Source organism: Aspergillus foveolatus (assembly GCF_047715535.1).
Source record: "Aspergillus foveolatus strain CBS 279.81 unplaced genomic scaffold BDW70scaffold_39, whole genome shotgun sequence".
Lineage (NCBI taxonomy): Eukaryota > Fungi > Ascomycota > Eurotiomycetes > Eurotiales > Aspergillaceae > Aspergillus > Aspergillus foveolatus.
Window position 1 is genome coordinate 1 of NW_027396103.1, and position 26,346 is coordinate 26,346.

Genomic DNA, 26,346 nt, shown 5'->3' on the forward strand with positions numbered 1-26,346 from the left:
AAATCAAATCAAATCAAATCAAATCAAATCAAATCCACTACCTATATACGTAGAAATACGTGTATTGGGGAATTGGTGATGGACTGGACGCCATCTCTTGTACTCTAGCGAGTAACCAGGCACGGTATCTGAGTGATGCTAGCGCCTATGGTTGGTGCATTCCATACATCACCCTCTGATCTAAATCCTCGGACAGATATCCAGCAGGGTTGGCTATAGATATCCCATAACAACAGATATATCGACAGCCCTAACCGGTCCATATACTCTGTCTGACTGCCGCGGCTAGTTAAAGGAGGCCGGCTGAAATCTCTGCTCGCAGTCCCACCATCTCACCCCCAGGGTCCTCGAACCTCATCTCCTGACTCGTCATCCCACCAGTCAGAACGTGTTTCTTGGCTGCAAGAGACAAGCATGGACAAGCTTTGCCTCGTCCTGGCCAGCTCGGTGGGTTGATTTGGCGCCTGTCATGTCAGCAAGTAGTTCACCGTATCCACAGTCTAGGCAGCAGATATCAAGGAGCGCCCGGCAGAAGCCCTCGGGACGACTGACACTATCATTAACGTGGTCAAATAGGATCCATTCCAATAATAAGACTGGCGCCGCCTTCTCTTGCACCAGCAACGTTGTCTTTTAGCAGGTCACAGTCCACTTTTTTCTCTTTCGCGCACTTGATGATGGCTGAAACAGGCTATCACTCCGATTGCTGACATTATTGATGGGCTTCTAGACGCCCAGGGTACTCGTGGTCATAGTTAGTGTGTCTTCTATCAGCCCCAATGGTCCTCGAACCCTTTGGGGAGCTCTTTTCCTATAAGTAGCGCCATGACCTCGAGTCTTCCTCTGAAGAGAACTTGAACAGAACACTTCTCGTCCAGTCAACGCCCCCTAATCTCGTCTTCTGCTACCAACATTCTGCCACCATGTCTTTCAACCCCAACTCGGTGGATCTGGACACTGCAGACCCGAGGGAGGTCATCTGCTATATGAATGCCGGCGAGAATGACTACGATGGCCGACTCGGGGCGCGCATCTCGGCCATCTTCGTCATCTTTGTCGTATCCACGGCCGTCACTTTCTTCCCCATGCTCGCGAAACGGAATCCCCGCCTACACATCCCTCACTACGTCTACTTGTTTGCCCGCTACTTCGGTGCCGGCGTCATCGTCGCCACCGCATTCATCCACCTACTCGACCCTGCCTACGACGAGATCGGCCCCGCCAGCTGTGTCGGCATGACCGGCCACTGGGCAGACTACTCTTGGTGCCCTGCCATCGTGCTCGCCTCGGTCATGGGCATCTTTCTCTTGGACTTTGGCGCGGAGCGGTACGTCGAGATCAAGTACGGAGTCTGCAGAGAGGACCCCGAGCAGTTCATGACCAGCACCGCCAACAACGAGGAAGCCGTGTCCAGACAGGCCGCCAGCACAGGCAAGAAAGCAGACGACACGCTCGAAGCCCAGTCGATCGACTCTGGCTTTATCGAACGCTCCTTTCGACAGCAGATCGCCGCTTTCTTGATCCTCGAATTCGGCATCATCTTCCACTCCGTCATCATCGGCCTGAACCTGGGCACCACCGGCGAGGAATTCCCGACCCTCTACCCGGTCCTGGTCTTCCACCAGTCGTTTGAGGGTCTCGGTATTGGAGCCAGAATGTCGGCCATCCCCTTCCGCAAGGGCAGCTGGCTCCCTTGGGCCTTGTGTCTGCTCTACGGTCTGGCGACCCCGATCGCCATCGCCATCGGTCTCGGCGTCCGCACGACCTACAACGCCGGGTCCTATACGGCGAACGTTGTGTCGGGAATCTTTGATGCCATTTCGGCGGGAATCCTCATCTATACCGGTCTCGTCGAGCTTCTTGCTCGTGACTTCTTGTTCGACCCGCACCGCACTCAGGATAGCAAGCGTCTCGCGTTCATGGTCATCTCCTTGCTCTGGGGTGCTGGAATCATGGCCCTCATCGGAAAGTGGGCGTAATCCGTTCCTCTCTTTCTCTAACAGATGGCAAGACTTGACTCTTGCTCAACCTGCGCGTCCCATCAGCCTTTGACCTCTGCAAGGGACCCTACTCTATTCACCTCTTCTCCCCTGCTGCGTTCATATCCTTGCTTACATTGAGTCTTTCAATAATAGATACGCAATAATACTTAATAATACTCACATGCACATTCGAAACCCCCAGATTGGCATTGGCCCGTGGATCTTCCGTAGCTCAGCACTAGCCACGCAAACTAAATCCTCGCTCGCTGCTAAGTTACAAAGCAGCCAATGATCACTGCTATGTGATAAGCGAGTGTCTCCTTGTCTCCAGCCCCATCCGATAGTAAAATTTATTAGAAGGTCGTGTCTCCTCATCTGCCTTTTGCTGCAACACCTTTTGCCAAACACTGTGATCGAGGATGCCCAGCATTGTGCAAGATGGGCATCGTCACTGCGCTCGCGACCCTTCTTAGTCCTGATCTAACTCATACAGCATTCGCCTTTTGTGTGCTTGGCGCAGCCTTCACATCAATGCATCCGTCATGGAGAAATCGACAACCGACTTAGGCCGTTGTCGGCACTCTACCTGTCGGCCTTCCTGGGGCTGTGTCTTTGTTACGTCCGCATTTTTTCGCTAAGCTGGCCTCGCGCCCTTGGAGGAACGATTTTAGCAGCTTCGTAATTCAACATTGGACTTCTTACCAGCTTCATCACACATCGAGCCTTCTTCCATCGACTTCGGCGCTTTCCCGGTCCATGGATGGCCAAGGTGACCCGGATATCCTCTGTGTTGAAAGCGGTAGAACGAACCCAGTACCACCTCGATCTAAGAGAGATGCATCGCACGTACGGCGATTTCGTGCGCACTGGTCCTCTAGAGATTTCTGTTAATCGACCGTCCGCAGTCCATCTCACCAGCGGGCCTCATTCAGCCTGCACAAAACCAACCTGGTATAGCCATGTGTCGGATGGCATTACAAAGGTCTCGCTCCACTCGACTCGAGATCCCGATGTACACCGTCGTCGCCGAAGAGCCTGGGATAGAGGGTTCAGCATGAAAGGTGAGTAATCACTGTTGATTTGAGCCCTGGACTGAGCCGGCCGCAGCATTGCCCACATACGAACCCCGTCTCCAGCACAAAGTCGACGTTCTCGTTTCCCAGATTCGGTCGCGAATCGATCGACCGCTGAATATCACCCTGTGGACGAGTACTTGGGCTATTGACGTAATGGGTCTTGTCGGCTTCTCCAAGGACTTCCGCCAGCTCGAGGACGCCGTCGAGCATGCAGCCATCGAAGAGCTGCACGGGCAGATGCTGATGTATGGGATTCTGAGGCCCGTTCCCTGGGTCTTGACAATCCTCGGTGCGATTCTAAGTCTCGCCGGCAAATACGGGCAGTTCATGACATATTGTGTGGCTCGCACCGCGGAGAGGAAAGCTGTACGTTTGCTAGCCACGAATTCGATAATCTCCTAACTATCGCAGGAATGGGAGGCCTCGGAGGACAAGGTCCCCCAGGATGTCATTTCATGGCTGTTCAAGGCAATTGACAAGAAGGGTCAGTCGGCTCCGCCAGGAGAGCAGGCCCTGAACGAGGATGGCCAACTTCTCATCATCGCCGGCAGGTACGTTCATTCTTACCCCTCTGCGAAGTCATATTGACTCTGCCTGATAGCGACACCACCAGCGGAGCTTTGGCAAACGCATTCTACTACCTGACCAGGCATCCAGCAGTCTATAAAAAGCTACAGGCAGAACTCGACAATGCCTTTTCAAGAGGGAAGCAGTCCACTAAGATCAACAACGAAACCTTACGCAAACTGCCATACCTCGAGGCCAATATCAATGAAACTCTGCGCTTGAAGCCGGCCGTTCCCAGCGGCCAATCCAGGCAGACGCCACCGCAAGGTCTCCAGGTTGACGAGGTATGGGTACCCGGCAATACCATCATCATCGTTCCCCAGTACGTGATCCAGCGCGACGACCGGTACTTTCCTTCAGGAGACGAATTCGTTCCAGAGCGTTGGTTAGATGAGAAGGACAGATTGATCAAGCACGAGGAGGCATTCTTCCCTTTCCAGCTAGGTACGTATCCTTTGCGGATAACGGAGCGGGCGCTGATTGTGTAGGTCGCTATGGCTGTGTTGGGAAGCAGCTGGCCTTGATGGAGATGCGGCTGGTGATAGCACGCATTGCCATGGAGTTCGATCTCGCCTTCGCTCCCGGTGAAACGGGCGAGACATTTGACAGCGACGCGAAGGATACATTTACTTTCAATGTTGGATCCTTGATGTTGGACTTTAAACCCCGGAGTGCGTGAATGGTGGGATACGAGCAATCAGGGAAATTTTGGGGCAGTAGATTCTCATGGTATTATGTAGCTGCTATGGGAATTATCATACATAAATAGGAAACATCTTATTTGGCCTCCTTTTTGGCTTCATCCGCCAGCTTCTCCAGCTGCTCCTTGCGCTTCTTCAGCACCTCCTGCAGCTCGTTCGCTGTGTCCTTCAGCACGCTCTCCGCTTCCTTGCCCTTCTTCTCCCCAACCGTCTGCAAGTCTTGGAGCTGGCTGAGTACGCCCGAACCGCCCGGGATCAGACTAGACCACTTGTCCAGATCGATGTTGAACCCGCTGCTCTGAGCGGTATTCTTTGTCTGTCCAACCTTCTCCTTCACATACTTCTCGACGTCCTCTGTCTTGCCACTTGAAGCACTATCCTTGACCAGTCCCCATAACTCGGTGAAGTTCCCCTTCTTCAACGCATCGGCATTGTTTTCCACCAGCTCCTTGACCTTAGGGTTCTTGTCGAGGTACTGCTTGGACTCCTCCAACCCCTTGGACCAAGCCTCATCGCCGAGTTTCTGCAACTTCTCCCGTTTCTCTTGAATAAGTTTTCGAATCTCATTGGCCGCATCAAGGCTAGCTCCCTTCTTAACGATGCCGCTGATCTGCTCCCACGTCTTGTTGACTTCCTCTTTTGCTTGAGGGCCGTATGCGTCGCCCATCTCCTTGAGCTGGTCTAAGCCGCCGCCAACCTTCTCCTTCAGCTGGGGATGGTTGTTGAGAATATCCTCTGCGGCGTCACCAGAGAGATCGAGTAGCCGGTTAAGGTGCTTCTGGAGAATACTCATAGCCTTGAAAGCTGTGTCTGCATTGGCGCCGCCCTTCTTCGAGAGGTCCTTCATCTCAGCGTAGGCATCCTTCACGATCGAATCGAACTCGGAGCCATGCTTCCCCTTGATTGTCTCGAGATCGTCAAACAGGGTATCGATATAGCCCCGTGCGCCAGGGATCCAGGCCGCATAACTCGTCGTAGTCTCACGGAGCCATTGCAATACCTTATCGGGCTCGGGCGCATTCTTGACGAGGCCCTGTTTTACCGAGTTGGCGTAGTCTTGTGTTTCCTTGACCGTGCGGACAGCAGTCTTCGCTCCGGAAAAGTGGTACCACGCGTATCCGGCACCGAAGGCGACGGCACCACCGGCGACACCACCGACAAGGGCCGAGGATGTGCCGCTAGAGGCTGGAGATTCTGAGGTGGACTGAAAGCGGACGTTACGGGTGGCTTTGGAGGCGTGGAGCTGGCGGCGGGCGCAGCGGGCGGCGGGTCTCGAGGTTCGACTGAACATTGTGATTGTGATCGTAATTGTAGTTGTGATTTAAGGCGGGAATCAAGATGGGGTAATTGAAGGATAAGAAGTAACGGAAGAGATAGAGTGGATAGAGAGTGTTAATTGATTAATTTGTCGCTGTGAAGGGGGTGGTGGTGGTTTTGTAGGCAGTTTGACATTTGACTGTATCACGATGACGTCGTGGATCCCCGGGCCCGCTCCCTGTTCCTCTTCCCTCTTCCCACCCACCGACTCTGGACGCGCTGACGTCTTAAATTACACAACGGGGATCTCTTTTCCTAGTTCCATTCTTGTATTAGACTTGAATAAATTTGGGATGCAAATAACGAGATAACGTCAGTCAGGGGCTGTCGCGGCCGGGCCCCTCTCCGACCTCCCGGGTAGCAAATCGCCAGCCGGTTTTCATCGATGACCTCTTCTCATTCGCTGCCAGCTACTGTTCTGCATCAGGGTCTGCTGCAATCATTTGTCCCAGACGAAAGCTCCGCCTTCTGTAGCAGATCAAAACAGCTGTGGCCCTCGCCACGGCAAGGGTGCCCAGCAGAACGAACTCAACATCGGTATACACATGCCCGTATTCGCGGCGATGATGCTGGGACTGACGTCTATCAATTGACCCAATCCGCAGCTTGCGCCGGTAACGCAACTATCTCCGCGACGTGCAAAGATCTCACGAGCGGGATCAATGGCAGGTAGGCGCCGCGATGGGTCGTGAGGGCAATTGCAAGGCAGTAAGGCTGGCCTATTGATCTATACCCCAGTTGTCGACGGCCAGGCTGGGCTTCGTGGGTGGCTTTGATGGCTTCTTGACTGAAAAGGTCGGCTGAATATGGTCAGAGCTGATCAGCCACGTACTGTGTGGGTGGTCACTTGGACTGCAACCCCCTTCGTCTAATGGACCTCCTCGCATGAGTCCTCTCTAGACGAAGCGGGCCTATACAGACTCCCAATCCATCGCATCGACAATAAAGTCCCAGTCGTTCGACGCCTGGCCCTGCCCGCTAAGACCTTGTCCGTTCTGAGTGTTATGCTGCGCGGCATATGTCTCTGCCAACCGATATCCTTGATCAAGGCCTTCAAAAACCGCCGTCAGGATAGTTCGAAGGTCGTAGCTGTCCAACGGCTTAGCTTCGTCGCCTCTCATCGCGGAATAGAAGTCATCGCGGACTTTCTCTTCAGCCGAGAGGTCCGCTGTCTTCCACCGATTGCGCAGTTCCTTTGCCCGCTTCAATTGTTTAAACGTCTCCCCCGTCCCAAGCACTGATCGTAACGGACTATCTCTGGCTTGAAGGGCGTCCAAGACATTCGCGTGGTACCGATGCGAAGCCGCCCAGCCGGTGTAATTGTTCTTCGCCGAGACCGTGACACCGAAAACACCGAGTAAATGTACCAAGGCACGTTCAAGTAGAGCGTAGTATTCATGGAAGTCAAGTTTGAACATAATCTCTGCCTGAGCGATCTCCTGTGCGTCAATGGCCGGATCCTGCATGGTCGCGGCCGCGGTCGCGGTCGCACGGCGGTATCCTTCATCCAGGAACGGCAGCTTCCATTTCAGGCGGGCGACAATCTTCAGGAACCGAGCGAGCTCTTCAGACGGAGACAAGAGCGAGCCGCGATCGAATGGCTTGGAGTTTGCGGCAGAAGCCGGTGCCCAGCGAGACTGAGAGAGGCTCGACATGTTTCTGCTGTGGATAACAGAGCACAACACAAGCAGTGAACAAAAGGTGCACCGCCACCTACACCAGCACGGCCACAGTGATGGCCCAGCCACACCTCGTAGTCTAGAGAGAAAACAACTGAGGTCTCACATAACTAAAGAGGATGACTGCTTTGGTGATAAAGATACAGATGGCCGTAGTTTTACTTTTTTGATTGGAAATTGAGGGGACACAGTACAGCGACGAGGGAGAATTCGCAGTCTGAATTACAGTTACTCCACAATATATATCTCTTCATTACGCAAGGGTAGTCCACTACGTAAAGGATAGATGCAGACAAAGGGTGGCAGTTCGTAAAGCACAATCTATAATCTAAAGGCGACGATTTCTAGCAGTCAAGGCTGTCACAGAAGACAGCAGCGAGCATATCAACGAGAACACTGTTGAGGGTTAGGATTTCACTACTCCAAGTTCCTGCGAGCATTCACTTACTGTAGGCGTGTTTCAGGCCAGCAACATAACTTCCAACCACCGTCTCACGAAGAGCACCCGTGAGACTTGCAATATACTCAATGCTCGACAAGGCCTGGCGAATGATCTGCTCTCCGTCAGTGCTATCCTGGACCTTACAAGCACATAAAGTCATACCTTATGGGCCCCCTCCCCCTGCAGCCTCTTTTGCAGCTGCCTTCGAAATTCCGATGACAGTAGCGTATAGTTGGATGTGATCCCTGCCGTGAGGGCAAAGTTAAGGAGCAGTGAATAGCCCCCGGTAGCCATAGCCATTTCACTTGGTTCTAAGAAGGCCGTCATGCTCACAAAGGCCGCCGCTGATGCAGACCCGCTGCCCAGGCCGCCGAACACGATATACAGCGATTCCCAGAACCCAGTGTCTCCATTCCAGCATAAAAACTGCAGTAAGTACGAGATGCACGCGATTAAACCCGCCGCCACGAGAATTGGATTGTAGTTTCCCGTCCGTCGAATGTAGGAGCCTGCTGTTAAGCCCCCGATGGCATTGCCAGCCACTGCGGGGATCATGTGAGCACCAGCAACGGTACTGGACGCCCGATCAGAAACCTGGAAGTAAAGCGGCACAGTGAACATCATGCCGACCTGAGCGGTGACTTGGAAGGAGCTGACAAGGTAGCTGGCGGCCACGTTTGGACGTCTAAGGATCTCGAGTTTGAAGATCGGCTCAGGTGCAACGTAGAGCTCAGTGTAAACAAACAGGGCAAGTGTCAGAACGCCCGAACTGACCAGGACTAATGTGGGCAAGGATGCCCAAGGGAATGCCTTTCCGCCCTGATCGAGGAGAAGAATGATGGCTGCGATACTCGTGGCCACCAGGATGGATCCGCGGAAGTCGATACGGCGGAACCTGGACTCATTAGACTGTGCATCAAAGCCATTACGATGGACCAGCTTGAGTTGATTAGCGACGAGAAGGGCGGCAATTCCTAGTAATGGAGCTTGCAGAAGGAATGCCCTGCTAGGGTCAGCATGCGGACAATAGGAGCATTCGATGGACGTACCATCGCCATCCGATTGTGTCCGTCAGCACTCCGCCAACTGGGCCTCCAATACTGCGACCCAGCGTCATGGACAAATTGACAACAGCTCGCCATGTTGCGATCTCACGCTTGGCCACAATGTCTGCCAGATTAGCTGACTGCAGTCCTCCTGGCACCTGGCCTCGCACTCACCGGTGATAATGATCGCGCTCATGGTCATGACGCCAGCACCGCCAATACCGCTCAGGGCACGGCCTAGAATGACAATCCACATGTCTGTTGCGAGTCCACTGGAGAGCCGTCAGCGCCGTCTCCAAATCTGCATCAGGTCATGATTACCAAACTACGCAGCCCAGGGCAAGGAAAAAATAGGACCACAGCAAAAGCGGTTTCCGGCCGTAGATATCACTTAATTTCCCATACTATACCGGTCAGTGAAGCCCCCGACTGTCCGTCAGTCTACTCACCATCGGCTGCGCGGCGCATACTCCAAGAGTATACCCGGTCGACAGCCAGGCAGCCCCTTGCAGGCGGTTGAACTCAGACGAGATGCGCGCAGTCGCGGCCATGACGAGCGTGCTATCAGCATTCGAAATACACTCGCCTGGAGGGTCAGCCTCGTCTCTGCTTCTCTATCTCGCCGGGAGGCTTACCAAGAAGAAGCACGGCGATGATGCTCCCAACGCTAGTCAACACCTCGACCGGCGGTTTGGACGGGCTCTCCGGGACCGCATCGCTCTCCTCGTCGCTGACATTGGTCCTGATAGTATCAACGGCCTGGTACTTGGGATTTTCAGGGTTCAATGGGGTCGTCTCGTCTGGCTGAGCGCGAGCCATGATTGCGGTGAGGAAACAATTATCACTCCGACGTCAACAAAATATTATAAGATAAACATCGGAATTCGGCGATAGGCATGAGTCAGGAACCGCAGGATTAAGCACGCCATTTCCAGATACGATGAGGGTATACCTCTATAGCTTTGACAGGAAGCTCATCGGCCCTAAAATGGCGCCATCTGCGCGGGCGCCCGCCAGTTCTCCACTGCCGCACGTCGGCAATTCGGCGCTAAGACCATTCATATTGAGACTGTGAATCTCTCCTACTGGCAGGCACATAATCATCAACACCTTAAACAGCTCGCGATGAAGGTTGCATGGACAGTATTATGGCTCACGGCGGCCCTGGCAGTCAATGCCTTCCCTTCCCTTTTCGAACCTCTGCAGCAGATCCTCGGTCCAGCACCGCAAACATTACCGAATAAACCGAACTTCGTCTTCATCATCACTGATGATCAGGACCTTCAGCTTGACTCCATCAATTTTATGCCCCTGGTGTCAAAGCACCTTAAGCAAAAAGGTACCTTCTTCAGCAACCACTTCGTCACCACCGCTCTTTGCTGCCCGTCGCGCGTGAGCCTGTGGACAGGGCGTCAGGCTCACAACACGAATGTCACTGACGTGTCTCCTCCATATGGTAACCCTAACCCTATTTTGTCAGGCGCAATGGATTCTAATAGCATCGTAGGCGGGTACCCCAAGTTCGTTGACCGCGGTTTCAATAACAACTTCCTGCCAGTATGGCTCCAAAGCGCCGGATACGATACTTATTATACGGGCAAACTGTTCAATGCCCACACTGTCGATAACTACAACAGCCCCTACGTCAACGGGTTCACCGGCTCCGATTTCCTCTTGGACCCCTTCACCTACTCGTACCTGAATTCGACTTACCAACGGAACCGCGACGAGCCGGTGAGTTATGAAGGGCGACATACCGTCAACGTCATCACTGAGAAGGCCCTGGGGTTTTTGGACGACGGCCTGAATGGCGACCGTCCGTTCTTTCTGACCGTTGCTCCGGTTGCTCCTCATTCGAACGTGGATGTCAGCGCTCTCGGGGGAGATCGCAGAGCCCCTACAATCATGACGGAGCCTATCCCGCTCGATAGACACAAGTCTCTGTTCCAAGACGTGAAGGTTCCTCGCACCAAGCATTTCAATCCAGACGAACCGAGCGGCGTCAGCTGGATCAAAAACCTGCCTCAGCAGGATGAATCGACCATCGAATATAACGACCACTTTTACCGACAACGGCTGCGCGCTCTGCAGGGTGTCGACGAGCTTGTCGACTTGATTGTCACTAGACTTGAAGCCAGCGGCCAGCTCGATAACACGTACATCATCTATACTTCCGACAATGGGTACCACATCGGACAGCACCGGCTGCCGCCTGGTAAAGCATGCGGGTTCGAGGAGGATATTCGCGTGCCCTTGTTCATCCGTGGACCTGGTGTGCCCGAGAACAAAGTTGAAGTAGCCGTTACCACGCATATTGACCTCGCGCCCACGATCTTTGACCTAGCGGAGATACCACTGCGCGAAGACTTTGACGGCACGCCAATTCCTCTTCCGAGCGGGGAGGATAATGCCTCTATACGCCATGAGCACGTCACTGTCGAGTACTGGGGAAAGTCGTACCTTGAGGGGGAGAAGGGCGCTCTGAGTAAGTGTACCAGTTTCAGCTCCTGGGTAAGAGCTGACTCGCTGTTGTAGGCAACCCAGAGAACCTCCCATTCTTCACCAACAACACTTACAAGTCAGTGCGAATCATTGGCGAGGGCTATAACCTGTACTATTCCGTATGGTGTAACAACGAACACGAGCTGTACGACTTAAATGTAAGTCCTAACCCACGGTATGGCCCAGTCTAATACAACACTAACCTGTCATTCCAGACCGATCCATACCAGTTGAACAATCTCTACAACAACGACAAGTCAGTCATGATCTTCGGCCACAGCCTCTCGCAGGTACTCAGCAGGCTAGACTCGATTCTGCTCGTGCTCAAATCTTGCAAAGGCGCTAATTGTATCAAGCCGTGGGACGTCCTCCACCCGCGCGGCCATGTGAAGAACCTAAAGGACGCATTGAATCCGTTATACAATGCATTCTACGCAGACCAGGCCAGGGTTTCCTTTGATCACTGTGAGCATGGGTATATCCCTGACGTGGAAGGGCCACAAGACGCGCTTCCTTTCACGAGATATGGGTTGAATTGGGATATCTGGACGTGACTAACTGTAGCGTTTTAAGTATACGATAATGGATAACCGAGTGAAAGAATGCAAGAGCTCATTGTGTTCTCCGTAGTACATTTCATGGTCCATTCTCAGAAATCTCGTTATCGCTAAATCAAGAACATGTGGGTTCCGCTGCCAGGAAACGTGAAAACTGCCGGTTGTAAACAATCCCCACAGCTGGTCCAGATCGATAAGGCGCTTCATGAGTCAAGATCTGGCCCAGAATTGCTTGGAAGTTGAAGTTCAGCGAGTGGCCGATGGAGAATTATGATTGCGCCATAGCGCCATCTGCTGTCGACAACGCCAAAGCATATGGTATACCCGCTCGCAACGTAATGCTGATAGCCGACGTAAACTCCTCTAAAGAAAATATGGAAATATTTTGGAATATATAAGACCCCGCGAACAGCCGGGATGAACTGAGTATCGTGTCAGATTTGAGCTTCAAATTTTCTATACTCTACAATGGCCGCACTCAAAGAACCGTTTGACGTGGGCGTCGTTGACACTGAGAAGAACGGCCTTGCTGTTTCTGACTCAGATGTCTCGCCCATGGTAAAAGATTGGGACGATCAGGAGGAGAAAAGGCTCAAGTTCAAGTGAGATGCGCCTTCTCGAATGCCTTGTGCGTGCTGACCCGAGCAGACTCGACACAATCCTCATCCCCATTCTCGGCCTCGCATTTTTCGCCCTCCAAATCGACCGAGGGAACATCAGTGCCGCGCTTACATCGACCATAACCGAAGACCTGAATATCACCACAAACCAGATCAATATCGGAACGCAGCTGTTATCCGCCGGCATTGTGATCAGCGAGATTCCGTCAAATGTCATCCTGCAGCGAGTCGGACCACAACGATGGCTGTCGGCGCAGCTCTTTGCTTGGGGCCTTGTAGCAACTTTTCAGGCCTTCATCAAGTCGTACCCGGCGTATCTGGTAACGAGACTGTTGCTCGGCTTGCTGGAAGGCGGCTTCATCCCCGGAGCACTCTACTACCTTTCGACATGGTATAAGCGGGAAGAGACCAGTCTCCGGGTGACTCTCTTCTTCTTTGGCCAGATGTTCTCAGGCGCAACTTCCAGCCTAATTTCTGCCGGGCTTCTGACACTGTCTGGTAAACGGGGGCTAGCTGGATGGCGGTGGATTTTCTTGGGTATGTGGTTAACTAACGCATTTTCCGATTGTCCTAACTTGCATCAGTCGAGGGCGCTATGACACTTTTCATTGGGATCTTCTTCGTCCTCCTTGTTCCTCCCAGAGCCGGCGACGGCCGACCCCTTCTCAGCTCCTTCACCGGCCGCTGGAGCTATCTGACGCCCCGGGAATCGTACATTGCGACTTCGCGCGTTCTCCTCGACGACCCCAAGAAAAGTTCTGGGCATCTCAAGATCACCGGACGCGATATCTGGAATACCATCAGCCGGCCACACATCATTCAGCACTTCTTCATCACGCTCGTTGCCATGTCCGGATTCCAAGGACTGACGCAGTACACGCCCAGCATGATCAAGTCGTTTGGGTTCAGCGCTGTGCGCGCCAATGCGTTGGCTTCTGTGCCGGTATACTGTGGAATGCTCTGGGTATTGGTTCTTTCGTATCTTAGGTATGTCGACATCAGTGTCGCTAAGCAGGGGTTGAGCTGATGCAGGGAACAGTGACAAATTCGGGCACCGCGGTCCCTTTGTCCTTATTTCCATCACTTGGAACGTTATTTCGTACTCCTGCCTGCGCGTCACTCCAGCTACTTCTGGCCGGTGGCATCGGTACGGAGTCATTGCGGTCGCCAACGTTTCGTATGCCAGCATGCACGTCTTAAACATCGGCTGGTTGTCAGTGTATTGCAAATCGCCGCAGGAGCGTAGTGTGGCCATGGCGTACGTCTCACCAACCCTTGAAAGTTTCCTAAGCGACTGAAACTAACATGAACTTTTCACAGGCTGGTCGTCATGGCCGCCAACTGCGCTGGTATATCCGGCTCACAAATTTTCCGCACAGAGGACAAGCCGCTCTACCTCCATGGCCTGACCGCCATTTGTGCGTTGGCTGCGGCATCGTGGGTGTTGGCGCTTGCGTTGAACCTGCAAAATTATTTCATGCATCAGAGACGGAAAGCAAAGGAAGCGCAAGGTGTTTGAGTGCTGCATCGTTGATAACGCGATAAAATAGATTGAATATCGTGGTTTCGAGTAGATACATTTAACACCGTCTTGGGTAAAATCCTCTTTTGTGTTTTCCATTGTAGATGCCGAGCGGTAATGGCCTTGATCGTGTCCAAGACAGATCCACCTTGACCGAGCGTAATACACTGAGTATAACCATTCCTCCTTCAGAGTCCTATGTATGGCAGAATCGCAACGGCTCAAAGCTCATCCTTGGGCACGCCCTCAATCTCCAGCAACTCCGTTTGGAAGATCAACGTCGCACCACCAGGGATGGGTCCGATGCCGCGATCGCCGTACCCGTACTCTGGCGGAATCGTCAGGGTCCTCTTCTCGCCAACACACATATCGAGCAGTCCTTCGTCCCATCTGCCATCACCATCAGCATTAACGCCAGCCGTCCTAGAAGTCCAATGTGTAAACTCACCCCTTAATGACCCGTCCAGCCCCTAGCTTGAATTTAAAGGGTGTGCCCCGATCATAGCTCGCATCGAACTGGGATCCATCTTCGGCGAGGGTGCCACGGTAATGCATCTTAACTGTGTCGCCCTTTGTCGTCTTGCGGTTGCACTCGACGGCGTGGGTGGTTTCAACGCCGAGAGAGGCGGCTTGCGAGAGGCCGGTGAGGGCGAGAGTGAGGAGATTGGCGAGGATTGGGACGCGCATATTGGGGATTGGTGCGGAACTGGTTGATGACTGACTTGGTGCGGTGTTTGTAGTGATATCTGTTGCGGAGGCGTGGAGAAGCGTGGAGCTAGTCGGGCATGTAACGTGGCGGGAATTGTGCAATGCATAGATGATTAATATATGCTAGACCGGTTTTATGTCCGGCCTACGATGGTATTTTTGTGCGGTTATTTGCTCCAATATTCACACCTGCCTTTACTCGGAGTAGACAATAATCAGTTTATGAATTAGATTAGATAATTAAGCTATTCAGACGAGGATAAGAGTCTATCTAAGAGCGCCCATATGTGCAAAGATATTCGTGTCGAAGACCGAATGTACAAAAAGATAAGCAGAAATCCTATGGGACAAAAATATTTATACAGATCCAGAACCATCTAACTCTTTTTTGCCCTAGGCACCCGGAACAGCTTATAGAAGACGATTGCTCCGATGGTGTTGACAACAACGTAGACCCAGAGGAGGCCGAAATCCCGCCACCGGTTATCGAAGTTGATACTAAGACTGCTCAGGTAGTGGTTGGTGTACTCCAAGCTGCAGAACTGGCATTGATCACTGCCTTGCGCATCCGGGTTGAGCAGGTATCCCCCATTGACCGTCCGGTAATCCTCCATATACTCGCGACAGGTTTGCCCCGGTGGCGCGAAGAATGTCAAGACCTCATTATTGGCGCAATGCATGGGCGCATCTCCAAGAGTGGCGGATAGCAAGGAGGACACAAGGTATGTAAGCGGATTGACGCGGTACATGAAAATCCAGAAGCCAGGAAGCGCATTTGGACCGGCAAGGATACCGCAGAATGCGTACATCATGATGAAGAAGATATTGGACAGGGCGGATGCCATCTCCGCACTATCCACGCCGGCAATCAGCATGTGCGCGAATGAACTGGCGAAAAGGAAGACCGCCCAGATGATAAGCAATGTGAGAGTGCTTCGGGAGTGAACGGTGTCCGTATACTGTGCGTTCTGGTACAAGCCGACAGGGTAGAACCAGACAAGGTAGCAGAAGATGGCCATGATCTAGCATGACGTTAGAAGAGCCATAGAAGGTGGAAGTCATAGGAGACATAATGGAGAGCGTACTGTATTCCACACAAACTCGACAATGATGTTGGAAAGAACAAATGCTTGCCATGCATAAGTTTTCGACTGTCGTTCCCGCGACTCATAGAGAGTTCGCTGTGTGACGAAGGAGGGGATGACTTGCATGACGAGCTGAACGACCACAAAAAGAAATACAAAGACACCGAACATCTGATTCTGGAGGCCTTGCCTGGTGTTGTCCGCCTTGAAGAACGAAAATCCAATAAAGAGGGACTGATCTAGTTAGAAAAAAAAGCTCTAGAGACTGGGAGACGACTTACACAGCCAACAGTCAGCAAAGCTTTCGAATAAATGTAGGACGGGCTGCGCCAGTACTGCTGAAATACTCGGCGGCCGACTTGAAGGAGCTGCTCAGAGAACGGTGCAGCAAACTCAGCATAGCTAGACTTGTCATTTGGGTCTGAGACTGGCGATGGATGATTGGCCAACTCTCTTAGTCTTGCAAGTTCACTTCGTACTTGCTGGTACTCAGGACTGCCCCTCCATACCTCAGGCCAGTCGATATCTGTCTGTGCTCCTGGCGCAGCCCCAATCACTTCAAGCATATGCTCAGCTGGATTGGCCCCTGGAGGACAAGCCGAACCACCATTGCGAACAAAGTAGTCCATTAGGGTTCTTGCTCCTTGGCCAACTTCGCCAAAATACACGGTCTTGCCCCCTTTCGCTAGCAGTAGGAGTCGGTCAAACCTCTGAAATAACATGGCCGAAGGCTGATGGATAGTACAGAGAATTGCCTGGCCATTCTTTGTCAAGGTCTCCATGAGGTTGCAGATCGACCATGAGGTTTGACTATCCAGTCCGGAGGTAGGTTCGTCCAAGAAAAGTAGCAACTTCGGACGGGCAGCCAGCTCAACGCCAATTGTGAGGCGTTTTCGTTGCTCGACATTCAGGCCCTCACCCGGAACTCCGACAATTGCGTCAGCGTACTCTCTCATGTTGAGCAGATCAATGACGGTCTCAACATAGGCTAACTTCTCAGCCCTGCTGTACTGAGGCGGCTGCCGGAGAAGAGCGCTGAACTCCAATGCTTCTCGTACGGTCGACGTATGCAAATGCAGGTCTTGCTGCTGAACATAGCCAGTTTTACGTTGAAAGGATTCATCTCGAGATCGGCCGTCAACCAGCATATTCCCTCCGACAATGCCGATCGTGGTGCGACTCGCCAATACATCTAGAAGAGTCGTCTTGCCGGCACCGGAAACGCCCTACGAAGATCAGTCTCAATCCTTGTGAAGAGCAAGGCTGCTTACCATCAGCGCTGTCAAGGTCCCCGGCCGAATCCAACCGTCTACACGATCGAGGATCCGCCTCGTCTCGCCCTTGATCTTGATGTCATAGGTCACATCTTCCCAGTGAAAAATTGAAGACTGCTGCTCCACACCTGAAACCAGGCCAGACTCCTCTTGGATAACCTTTTCGTTCTGCGCTGCGGGTGTTGCGATCTGCTCCTCATCGGTGTGGTGTCGCTTTTCCCGCGTCTTTTGCGCCTTGCCTCTACGGAAAACGAGCACCTCTCCCTTGGAGCGCTGAGAAGAGACCAGTTCGGATGTGACCAAATGGCACATCGTCAAGAAAACGGTGAGAGCAACGATAATCCCGAAATTGCGCCAACGATGGCTATATTCGTAGCCATATGATGACCGAACAAAATCAGCACCCTGAACAACATCCGACCCAGGCACCGCCCCAACTGTCGAGCAGACCCTTTCCTGCGGCGAGACATTCTCATAGCCAGGCCCCGAAGGGACAAAAGATACGCAAGGGAACTCTCGCCCGTTAAACTCGTTGACCATGACGGCTTCAAAGCCATACGAAACTGGATTGAGCCACCGGATCCAGGAAGCCCAACCTCGCATATAGCTAACCGGGATGGCAAAGCCTGTGTATAGAACCAGAGCAAGCAAAACGATTGAAGAGGGGGCGAGGGCTTGTTCAATCGACTTCGTCAGAGAGGCGAAGAAACGGAAGAACATAGACATGCCCATCATCATGGCGAAGGAGATCAGGTAGAGGAAAAAGAACGCTCCCGCTTCACGTCGGAGGTTTCCCATGAAGTACAAGACAAGGCTGGTGAGCAGGGAGTTGACAATTTTGTATGGCATATCCATGACCATCGAAGAGATAGCCTCAGCGCTAGGGTGGTAAAGGGCGTATCTGCTGTGTTTCTCGACAATTGTTCGTTTCTCGTACAACGTGATGATTTCAAGAACGCTGGAAAAGGCACTCAAGAGGACCATCATGAACAGCAATGCGCCGCGGGAGAAAAAAGAGGAAGTGTTTCCGGGAAGATTATAAAACACACTGGAAATGATCAGGGCCTCAAAAAAGTTTAATATCAGCATGGCCAGTGTCACACTGGGGTCGTTTTTCAGCCGTTGAAAATCCCTCCACAAGCAGATTCGAATCTGGCCCCAGTATGACAAGGTATATGGAGATTTCGGTCGCTGGTTCTTAGACTTCTCTGCATCCCGTGAAGACGAAAACAGATCGAAGTCTGTGGCGTTGAAGGGGTGCTCGGTTTTATACCGGTCAATGTCACGTAGAAGTGCCTGGCGTTCAGGACTCTCTTTCCACCGCTGAGCAAAGTCATCGGCTGTCCTGGGCACTAGGTTCTCGAATCCAGGCCGGATGACGCGCTCGACTGGGCTCGACATGGAGGTCAAAAAGTCAGGCGTAGTTTGAGCTTCAGGGCAAGCGAAGCCGAGACGGATAAAGTAGTCTTTAGCTTCCTTTGCAGGACCAAAGTAAATCTGCCTCCCCTCGTAGAGAACGGTGACCTTGTCGAAGAGCTAGGAAAGGGTCAGTACAGTTGGCAAGAAAAAGACTTCCAGCATACCTCATAAGCGGCTTGAGGAGCCTGATAGATTGCAACACAGGAGGTAATCCCGAAAACGTCTCCTTGTGTTCGTAGGGTCTTGCAAAACTCGACAGCATTGGCACTATCCAACCCCCGAGTGCTATTGTCCCAACACTGCAGAGGAGCGTAGCTCAATGCCGCCTCTGCAATAGTAACTCGCTTCCTCTCCCCTCCGCTAACCCCCCGAACGAAGTCGTTACCAACCTTGGTGTTGATCGTGTGGCTGATGCCAAAGGTTGACATGATAACATCGCGTAAGTGAACGGCGTACTCCTCTCGGCTCATGCCTCCAGGGATCTGGCGAGGCGTCCGAGCGAGCGCTGCAAAGTACAGGGTGTCCCCGACAACAAGCTGGGGGAAATGTGCGTCCACCTCGGCGGTGTAAATCGCTTCGCCACGGAACTGTTTGGACATCTGTTTCGGGGTAATGCCCTGATAGTTGACGTACGAAGAGGGATCCACTTCAAAGCCGTGGGTTTCCTGTGCGATGGTCTTCAACAGAGTCGAACAGCCTGACCCCGGAGGGCCAAGCACACAGAGCTGTTCGCCGGGAAGCAGCAGCCCGTCCACGTCCTGGAGGATCTCAATCCGTTGCTTTTTGCCCCCCAGCCATTGCCAGGCAAACGTCGGCAACTTGAGAAGCGCATTCCCTACACTCATCTGGTAGTCGACTGGACTTCCGTAGCCAGCAACATTGAGATTCTTGAACGCGACACCAGCAACACGTGGTGGGGGCGCGTCCGTCGAACTGTACCGGACATCGTAGAAGGCCTTGGCCCAGGCTCTCGCATTGAACTGGGCCTTCTGGGGGTCGAGGGACGGGTCTTTTCCGGAGTTGAACGGGAGCTGATGATGTGAATGCTTCGACCGCTCACTCAGTACCCGCGCCAAGTTGGTCACCTCGCGGTCGTTTTCCATCTGATTTTCAGCCAGGCTCGAGTTGCAGCTGGTAGCTGAGCTGTCCCTGTCGACGGCCTTCGGCCGACTGTCTGTGATGGAATCCATGGAGGGTTTGGCAGGAGCCTGAATTGCAGCATGGGGATAAGGGAAGAAGCCCAGAATTTTATACGAGCTCCGCCCAGAGCTCGGGGAGTTGTTGAAGAATGGTCCCGCATCTCAAACACCCAAATTTGGAGCCCGGAGACAATTGACACGTACTGAATGTTGCCCAGGTCAGACGGAGCCCGCGGACGGCGCGATCCGCAATATGACCCAAGACAGCGGAATCCAAATCGAGAAGCCAATGAGTCAAAATGAGTCAGGGGTCCAATAAGAGCGCGCCAAGCCCAAAGAGTCCGATAGTCCGATAGTCCAAGCGGATGCTCTATGTCAAGACATCGAATCGGTCTCGGGTTTATGAGGATCCGACTCTCTCTTCATCTCGTCATGATTCCTAGCTTGTTCAACCGTTACAATGCAATCTTATCGTATGAAGCTCTCGGTAATGGCTAATGCACCCTCCTCGTCACTTGCTCGTTGCTGACATGGCGGTAGTGTCTCAGGTGCAAAGATCGCAAGGTGTGCCGCTCGACCAGCACTGTCCGCGGATGCTGACCCTCTCAGCTGAGATGTGACCGTGAGGAGCCACAATGCAAACGCTGTCAAAACAGCAGCGTCCAATGCTTATACCCCGAAAAGAGGAAGACACGAGGTGCAAGGTGGGTCGGCTCGTTTGCCCTCCCGATTCTAGCCAATCTAATTGTTGCCTCAGGCAAAAGTCCGACATTCACCGTCTTGACCATCGTCTGGAAGCCTTAGAGGAACAACTCAGGGCAGCTGCGACCAGGAACGTGAGCCAGGAATCACCGATCCGGACTCATACTCCAGCGGAAACCACTCGGGTGGGAACGCCTCAAGTCAATCTCGAAAATCCCCCCAAAGATGATGGTGGGTTTAGTGCATCCATCCTTTCTATGCAGGCATTGACGCGGACACCTTTTAGCCTTTCTATATCGGATGGTTAGTGGAGCGAAGCACAGCATCGAGACACTTACCACGCAATCTTCAGAGCCTTCATCTCCATGGACTCAGTCCACGGTCGACAGTGCAATCACGCGTCTCGACACGGCCTTGGTTCAGTTGGCTGCTCCGTTCCCTCGGCCGGACAGTCGCCCATATAACGATTCAAAGATCAGCCTCCCAAAAGGCGACTTGAAGCAACATATAGACAGTATGAATTTGAACTGTTTATGTATTCTCCGCGCTGACCGTGGCTGTAGCTTTTCTCGATTACATTTTGCCGCACGCCACTATTTTTGACTCGTTCACCACTCTTGTCGATCGGGAGTTTCTGAGAGCCTTGCCTCATATCATCGACTCACCGTATGCACATGTCTCACCAGTAATGCGGGTGGTTTACTACTGCGCCATCTGTCTTGGTCAAAGCATTGGAAGCGACGAGCAGCAAAGGTTGGCGACAAAGACGTACTACGCTTGTCTTCAGTCAGTTCCGAAATGGCTTGAATCAGCGGAGGGGACACTGCTGGATATACTTGCCGGCGCATTTACTGTAAGATCGCTCCATGTAAACATGCACAGATAAGCACTAATGTTGATCAAGACGTGGCTGGCAATAAACAATTTTGACTATCACCTGGCATGGCAATTCCACCGCGAGGCCTGTCGGCGTGCAAGTCTTCTGGGCATTCATGACGTGGAATCCACTCCGCCTGGTACAGCTCAGGAGGAAGCCGAAAAGGATGTGAAGCGCCGGTTGCATTGGTATCTGGTCGAAATGGACTTTTTATTCCGACTCTGGTACGACAAACCGAAGGCTCTTCAATGCTCCCCAACTCAGGTCAGACTTCCAGCCGTCATCTCGCCGGCCACCAAGCAGCCTAAGCCTTATGAATGCATTCTCTTCATCGTCTGGTCACGGGCGATGCATATTCTCAGGGATTTCTTTAATGACCAAGAGAACTTGTCGGAAGCCGCGCTTAGCAGCAAGGTAGACGTTTATTGCAACCAGTTAACGGAACTGCTTGACGACTGGGACCTGCTTCCCAATGCAAGAGCGCCCAAGATTGGTGCCGTCCAATCCTGGCTACTCGCAGAGTCTGCTATCGCCTTCCATAGCTTCATCGTATACATGCGGCGAAAGACATCTGCTACTTTCATGAGCACGCACCCGCAGGCCGTCCGTGCTGCGAGAGCCATTATCAGCATTATCCACGAGTGGTCAGGGAGAAACATGGGGCCAGCCGCTGGTCATCACTGCTCGTATATACAGTAAGTCGTCTCTTCGTCCTGCGAGGCGCTCGTCTGTTATCTCCAAACTAATACGTTTTGGGTAAAGTCTCATCACCTTCTACCCGTTCTGCGCCTTCTTTACACTCTACTATCATATCCTCTCGTCGACCGATCCTAGCGAGCGCGAAGAGGACATCTGCAGTTTGGAAAAGGTTGTGACGCTTATGGCCCAAGCCGCGAGTGTGCGGCCAGACTTTGTCCCCATCGCGAGTGCCATGAGCGCACTGAACGACGTTTCAAGAGCTGTACACTCAGGTCGAGACCCTCTCGGCGGTTTGACGTTTGTTGGCTGCACGGTACCTCCCCGACCTCTCATGGAATCGGATGCGCCTCCAAGCCAAAGTGCAACACAGCTGCCCGGTAGTAGTACCACCGCCGCTGCTCCATTCGACTCACTTCAGAACCTCTCGGTGGAGCTGCCTCTACAGACAGCAGACGAGCTCAATGACACCTTTGGTGTCCCGTTTCAGCTCGAAAGTCAGATTGCGTTCGACTGGGACCCCGCTTCGAGTGCTCGACCGAGCACGGCTCGGACGGTGTCGCAACCGGTAGATATAGTGCGCGCGATCGAGGGCGAGCTCACTTGGCGAGACTGGCACGAAAGCTGGTGGAATATACCAGATGCCTCGCAGGCTATTCAAGCAGGTAAACAACTTGGATGATCTTCGTACTTTTCGTCTTGCTGAGGATGCACGATAAGTCGTGCACATACTGTAACAGGAGCTCCAGATTCCGGCCAAAGCAAAATATTCTAAGCCCGAAGCGGTAATGTGTATCTATTATGTAATAATTTACACTGGATCCGGTAATTATCCAAAAGTAGATTGGCGACGAATGAAACTCCGATTTTTGCTGCTCAGCGTCCAATATCAACGTCAAGACTACGCGCACCATGGATACAGGCTTGACTCCCTTTGCTTCTCTTCTCGTATCCCCCGCGGAGCTTCACTCTGCTCTCGCGGGGCCTCCATCTCCACGGCGCATCATCCCTATAGCAGTTGGCCAATCGTCGCATCTTGCCTCGTTTGAAACGCGGCACATTCCGGGCTCGGTGTAATTATATATTTCCAACCGTTAACCACGACAAGACGTTAATCATGAAAACAGATTCTTCAACATGGACGAGATCAGGGATCGGTCATCCCCGTATCCGCAGATGCTGCCTTCTGCAAGACAATTTGCCGAAAGTATGACCAAGATGGGTATTCATCCGGACGATATTCTGGTAGTCTACGATGCGTTCGAGGTCGGACTCTACTCATCACCTCGCGTGGCCTGGACATGTCGCCACTTTGGCCAACGAGACGTGCATGTTTTGAATAACTTCCCTCGTTATATGGCAGAAGGGTTACCTCTTTCTACCGGGCCCTTACCGACCCTGCCTCCTGCCGCACTGGAATATCCAATAAACAACCCAAACTCCAGAGAACTGATATCATACGACGAGCTACGCGGTCTTCTCCTATCTGATAGGAAATCAGATGTTCAGGTCATCGACGCCAGAATCCCCGGTCGATTCTCAGGCGCCGAACCAGAGATGAACCCGGCCCTGCGGTCAGGACACATGCCGTCAGCATTGAATGTGCCGCTTGCATCCATCCTGGATAAGGATAAGGTCATATTGCCGGCTGAAGAGCTCAAGGCACGTTTCCAGGCGGCCGGGGTAGATGGGCAATTGCCTGTGGTGTTGACGTGCAACTCTGGAGTAACTGCGGCTGCGCTCGACCTCGCCTTGCAGCTGAGTGGATACGGGATGGAGCGACGACTGTACGATGGGAGCTGGATGGAGTGGACGAGAAGAGCGCAGGATGAAGGTCTGGTAGTGTCTACCAGTAGCAGCTGAAGACTGGCCTGTTTATGCTGGAACTGGCGGACGAAGGGTGTTTCCTGATTCGGGAAGGCACGGCCGCCGGGATCGGAGCCTGATTAAGCATCATACGAGCGGAAACCGATGACTAATCAGTATTTTCCCTCCGCCACCGCAAGCAACAAATTTTCCCAGACCCCGCAAGACCCTGATGCTTCTAGATTGTAGACTCGATTAAACGAACTATACAAAATGTTCCGCAGTCAAGTAGCGTCTGCAGCCCGCGCTGTTGCGACACACCGTGGCTTTGCGACGGCCTCCCCGGTCGCTGCCACTGCGCGCAACCACAAAGTCGTCGTTATCGGTGGAGGCACTGCTGGGCTGGCCATCAGCCACCAGCTGCTGCGCTCAGGGCGCTTTGTGAAAGATGACATTGCCATTGTCGACCCCGCTATTTGGCACAACTACCAACCGGGCTGGACGCTGGTCGGTGGCGGTCTGAAGACGCGCGAGCAGCTGCGCCAGCCGCTCGCTGGGCTGATGGACCCCAAGCTGAAGTTCTACAACGAGAGCGTTGGCAGCTTTGCTCCAGAGGAAAACTATATCACCCTTGGCAACAGCGACAAGCTTAACTACGATCATCTTGTTGTTGCCCCCGGTATCACGCTCAACTTTGGCAGCGTCCAGGGCCTGTCTGAGGCGCTGGCCGCCCCGGACTCGAATGTCTCCACCATCTACTCTTACGACACCTGCTCCAAGGTCTTCCCCACGATCGAGAAGCTCAAGAAGGGTCAGGCCATCTTCACCCAGCCTGCCGGCGTGATCAAGTGCGCTGGTGCGCCGCAGAAGATCATGTGGCTCGCTCTCGACTACTGGAAGAAAGCTGGCCTCTACGACCCCAGCAACCCTGCCGGTTCGGCTATCAAGATCGCCTTCGCCACCGGAACGCCCTCCATGTTTGGTGTCCCCAAGTACAACGCGAAGCTCGAAGAGCTGCGCAAGGAGCGCGGCGTTGAGGGGCTCTTCCAGCACGATCTGGTTGCCATCGACGGCAAGAAGGCCACTTTCGCCCGCCCCAACGGGGAATCGAGCGTCACTCGGGAGTTTGATCTGCTGCACGTCGTCCCAAAAATGGGTCCCCACGCGTTTGTCAAGAACAGCGCTCTCGCCAACGAAGCCGGCTACGTGGATGTCGACGACGGCACTACCCGCCACAAGAAATTCGCCAACGTCTGGTCTGCCGGTGACGCGTCCAGTCTGCCGACGTCCAAGACCGCCGCGGCCATCACTGCCGAGGCGCCCGTCCTTGTCCAGAACCTGCTCCGTTCAATGGACGGTAAGGAACTCGACGCCACGTACGACGGCTACACCTCTTGCCCGCTAACGACCGAATACGGCAAAGTTCTCCTTGCTGAATTCAAGTACGGCGGGGTCCCGAAGGAGACCTTCGGCAAGTGGTTCGGTATCGACCAGGGAACTCCCAGGAAGGAGTTTTACTTCCTCAAGAAGCACTTCTTCCCATGGGTCTACTACGAATCTATGGTCAGTGGGAAGTGGGGTGGACCTAAGGGATGGCTGTAATGATAGACGAGAGCATGTATATTATTGAATAGCATAGGCAAATAGAACAGCAATGGTCTTTTACCGCTTGGGGTAGGTGGGCATCGTCGCCGACAATCGCCATGGGGCTCGGGCCGCGCTGCCCAGGTGGAACAACGACCCAGGCGAGGACGTTGATCGTCAGGAGTACGAGCAGTGGTAAGGACCCTTGTTGCCGGTAGTAGATGCATACCTGCCCAGCCAATCACTACTATGTGTCTTTTTCGCACCAAATGATTCAGAGTCGTACGTGACTTTCGATCCTCCCACTCACTCTCCAACCGTCCAAGTGGGAACGGGCGCCAAGGGCACCTAAGACACATCTTTAGCCGAAGTGTTTCTAGGCAAGCCCTAGTCTAGCCCGTCAATGCTCAATTTTGGGGGCTCAACCTATGTCTATTGCCATCCCAGCAGATATCAGCCTGTTCGGCTCGATCCCAGAGCGCTGGCTGACCACTTGGGCGTGGGACATGGCTGGCCTCTTCTGCCGCGGGCTGAACACCCTCCATTCCTGTTCCACCCCGAAATCGTGTCCAAGCCATACCACGATGCTTAATGCGATGCTTAAGGTTGCAGATGATCCTTGCCGCTTTGTGCCAGGGCGCCTGGTTGGGCTTCTAGACCGCGTCTGGCTTGGTCTTGCTCGTGGCGTCTTGTTTCCACCAATCGCCCCCGGGCGCGATATTAAATGACCACCCCATGGGCCCGTCTGGGCACGGGCAAGGTTTGGGATATGGGGAGTCGTCTCAAAACATCACGGACTCTGGGGTAACATCCCGCTCTCCGGATAAATGGATGAATGAACGGCATAGTAGAGAGACGTTCCCCAGGATCTAGAGGATCCGGGACTTGTGGCCTTACCCCCTGTGACCATTATTAGGACTCCCTCCAATCAATCCCATCAACACACTACTTAATGCTCGGCTAGAGTAGCTGCGGAGGTCGCGAGCATGGACGTGAAGCTTAGGCCCTGCACCGTCAAAGTCTTGGTCTTGGATTTAGCCGGCTT

At 53.2% G+C, this 26,346-nt stretch overlaps 11 protein-coding genes across 11 annotated transcripts; 6 read left to right on the top strand and 5 right to left on the bottom strand.

Moving 5' to 3' along the window:
* Positions 1–604: 604 nt before the first annotated feature.
* On the top strand, positions 605–2,118 carry zrfA (high-affinity Zn(2+) transporter ZRT1). Its single transcript, XM_073737495.1, has one exon. The coding sequence runs from the start codon at positions 924–926 to the stop codon at positions 1,977–1,979; it is 1,056 nt and encodes a 351-aa protein (XP_073594170.1). The 5' UTR covers positions 605–923; the 3' UTR covers positions 1,980–2,118.
* A 285-nt stretch (positions 2,119–2,403) lies between these two features.
* Positions 2,404–4,320, top strand: BDW70DRAFT_139871 (cytochrome P450). The gene is made up of 5 exons (XM_073737496.1): positions 2,404–3,043; positions 3,090–3,424; positions 3,470–3,609; positions 3,660–4,069; positions 4,114–4,320. The coding sequence occupies exons 1-5, from the start codon at positions 2,743–2,745 to the stop codon at positions 4,302–4,304; spliced, it is 1,377 nt and encodes a 458-aa protein (XP_073594171.1). The 5' UTR covers positions 2,404–2,742; the 3' UTR covers positions 4,305–4,320.
* A 21-nt stretch (positions 4,321–4,341) lies between these two features.
* On the bottom strand, positions 4,342–5,705 carry BDW70DRAFT_139873 (uncharacterized protein). Its single transcript, XM_073737497.1, has one exon. It carries the CDS (start codon positions 5,615–5,617, stop codon positions 4,403–4,405), a length of 1,215 nt encoding a protein of 404 aa, XP_073594172.1. The 5' UTR covers positions 5,618–5,705; the 3' UTR covers positions 4,342–4,402.
* A 200-nt stretch (positions 5,706–5,905) lies between these two features.
* BDW70DRAFT_139874 (uncharacterized protein) lies at positions 5,906–7,267 on the bottom strand. Its single transcript, XM_073737498.1, has one exon. It carries the CDS (start codon positions 7,107–7,109, stop codon positions 6,555–6,557), a length of 555 nt encoding a protein of 184 aa, XP_073594173.1. The 5' UTR covers positions 7,110–7,267; the 3' UTR covers positions 5,906–6,554.
* Positions 7,268–7,650: 383 nt separating this feature from the next.
* Positions 7,651–9,787, bottom strand: BDW70DRAFT_169340 (major facilitator superfamily domain-containing protein; the record flags this gene model as incomplete). The annotated part of the gene is made up of 8 exons (XM_073742657.1): positions 9,446–9,787; positions 9,260–9,396; positions 9,132–9,214; positions 8,985–9,082; positions 8,814–8,934; positions 7,927–8,767; positions 7,771–7,876; positions 7,651–7,718 (listed from the first exon to the last, which is right to left on the bottom strand). The coding sequence occupies exons 1-8, from the start codon at positions 9,627–9,629 to the stop codon at positions 7,651–7,653; spliced, it is 1,638 nt and encodes a 545-aa protein (XP_073594174.1). The 5' UTR covers positions 9,630–9,787.
* Positions 9,788–9,935: 148 nt separating this feature from the next.
* Positions 9,936–11,867, top strand: BDW70DRAFT_169343 (sulfatase family protein; the record flags this gene model as incomplete). Its single annotated transcript, XM_073742658.1, has 3 exons — positions 9,936–11,295; positions 11,346–11,470; positions 11,528–11,867. 3 exons carry the CDS (start codon positions 9,936–9,938, stop codon positions 11,864–11,866), a joined length of 1,824 nt encoding a protein of 607 aa, XP_073594175.1.
* A 130-nt stretch (positions 11,868–11,997) lies between these two features.
* BDW70DRAFT_169345 (major facilitator superfamily domain-containing protein) lies at positions 11,998–14,008 on the top strand (the record flags this gene model as incomplete). Its single annotated transcript, XM_073742659.1, has 4 exons — positions 11,998–13,026; positions 13,074–13,476; positions 13,529–13,747; positions 13,810–14,008. Exons 1-4 carry the CDS (start codon positions 12,477–12,479, stop codon positions 14,006–14,008), a joined length of 1,371 nt encoding a protein of 456 aa, XP_073594176.1. The 5' UTR covers positions 11,998–12,476.
* fkbp3 (peptidylprolyl isomerase family protein FPR2) lies at positions 13,868–14,748 on the bottom strand. Its single transcript, XM_073737499.1, has 2 exons — positions 14,460–14,748; positions 13,868–14,401 (listed from the first exon to the last, which is right to left on the bottom strand). The coding sequence occupies exons 1-2, from the start codon at positions 14,696–14,698 to the stop codon at positions 14,233–14,235; spliced, it is 408 nt and encodes a 135-aa protein (XP_073594177.1). The 5' UTR covers positions 14,699–14,748; the 3' UTR covers positions 13,868–14,232.
* Positions 14,749–14,950: 202 nt separating this feature from the next.
* Positions 14,951–19,759, bottom strand: BDW70DRAFT_139883 (putative ABC multidrug transporter). Its single transcript, XM_073737500.1, has 5 exons — positions 18,662–19,759; positions 17,076–18,614; positions 16,086–17,030; positions 15,805–16,038; positions 14,951–15,741 (listed from the first exon to the last, which is right to left on the bottom strand). The coding sequence occupies exons 1-5, from the start codon at positions 19,685–19,687 to the stop codon at positions 15,097–15,099; spliced, it is 4,389 nt and encodes a 1,462-aa protein (XP_073594178.1). The 5' UTR covers positions 19,688–19,759; the 3' UTR covers positions 14,951–15,096.
* A 337-nt stretch (positions 19,760–20,096) lies between these two features.
* BDW70DRAFT_151639 (uncharacterized protein) lies at positions 20,097–22,593 on the top strand (the record flags this gene model as incomplete). Its single annotated transcript, XM_073739313.1, has 7 exons — positions 20,097–20,123; positions 20,246–20,340; positions 20,394–20,569; positions 20,625–20,852; positions 20,902–21,191; positions 21,243–21,910; positions 22,050–22,593. The coding sequence occupies 7 exons, from the start codon at positions 20,097–20,099 to the stop codon at positions 22,591–22,593; spliced, it is 2,028 nt and encodes a 675-aa protein (XP_073594179.1).
* Positions 22,594–23,048: 455 nt separating this feature from the next.
* Positions 23,049–25,319, top strand: BDW70DRAFT_151641 (Rhodanese-like domain-containing protein; the record flags this gene model as incomplete). The annotated part of the gene is made up of 2 exons (XM_073739314.1): positions 23,049–23,698; positions 24,002–25,319. 2 exons carry the CDS (start codon positions 23,049–23,051, stop codon positions 25,317–25,319), a joined length of 1,968 nt encoding a protein of 655 aa, XP_073594180.1.
* Positions 25,320–26,346: the final 1,027 nt, after the last annotated feature.

Bases quoted from the DNA above. Each gene is read 5' to 3' on its own strand.
- zrfA (XM_073737495.1), top strand. From the start codon at position 924: ATGTCTTTCAACCCCAACTCGGTGGATCTGGACACTGCAGACCCGAGG.
- BDW70DRAFT_139871 (XM_073737496.1), top strand. From the start codon at position 2,743: ATGGCCAAGGTGACCCGGATATCCTCTGTGTTGAAAGCGGTAGAACGA. The intron at 3,425-3,469 runs GTACGTTTGCTA...TAACTATCGCAG, and splicing joins GCACCGCGGAGAGGAAAGCT to GAATGGGAGGCCTCGGAGGA. The intron at 3,610-3,659 runs GTACGTTCATTC...TCTGCCTGATAG, and splicing joins CTTCTCATCATCGCCGGCAG to CGACACCACCAGCGGAGCTT.
- BDW70DRAFT_139873 (XM_073737497.1), bottom strand. From the start codon at position 5,617: ATGTTCAGTCGAACCTCGAGACCCGCCGCCCGCTGCGCCCGCCGCCAG.
- BDW70DRAFT_139874 (XM_073737498.1), bottom strand. From the start codon at position 7,109: ATGCAGGATCCGGCCATTGACGCACAGGAGATCGCTCAGGCAGAGATT.
- fkbp3 (XM_073737499.1), bottom strand. From the start codon at position 14,698: ATGCGCGTCCCAATCCTCGCCAATCTCCTCACTCTCGCCCTCACCGGC. The intron at 14,402-14,459 runs GTGAGTTTACAC...TGGTGATGGCAG, and splicing joins GCTGGACGGGTCATTAAGGG to ATGGGACGAAGGACTGCTCG.
- BDW70DRAFT_139883 (XM_073737500.1), bottom strand. From the start codon at position 19,687: ATGGATTCCATCACAGACAGTCGGCCGAAGGCCGTCGACAGGGACAGC. The intron at 17,031-17,075 runs GTAAGCAGCCTT...TGATCTTCGTAG, and splicing joins GGACCTTGACAGCGCTGATG to GGCGTTTCCGGTGCCGGCAA. The intron at 15,742-15,804 runs GTACGCTCTCCA...ACGTCATGCTAG, and splicing joins TCGAGTTTGTGTGGAATACA to ATCATGGCCATCTTCTGCTA.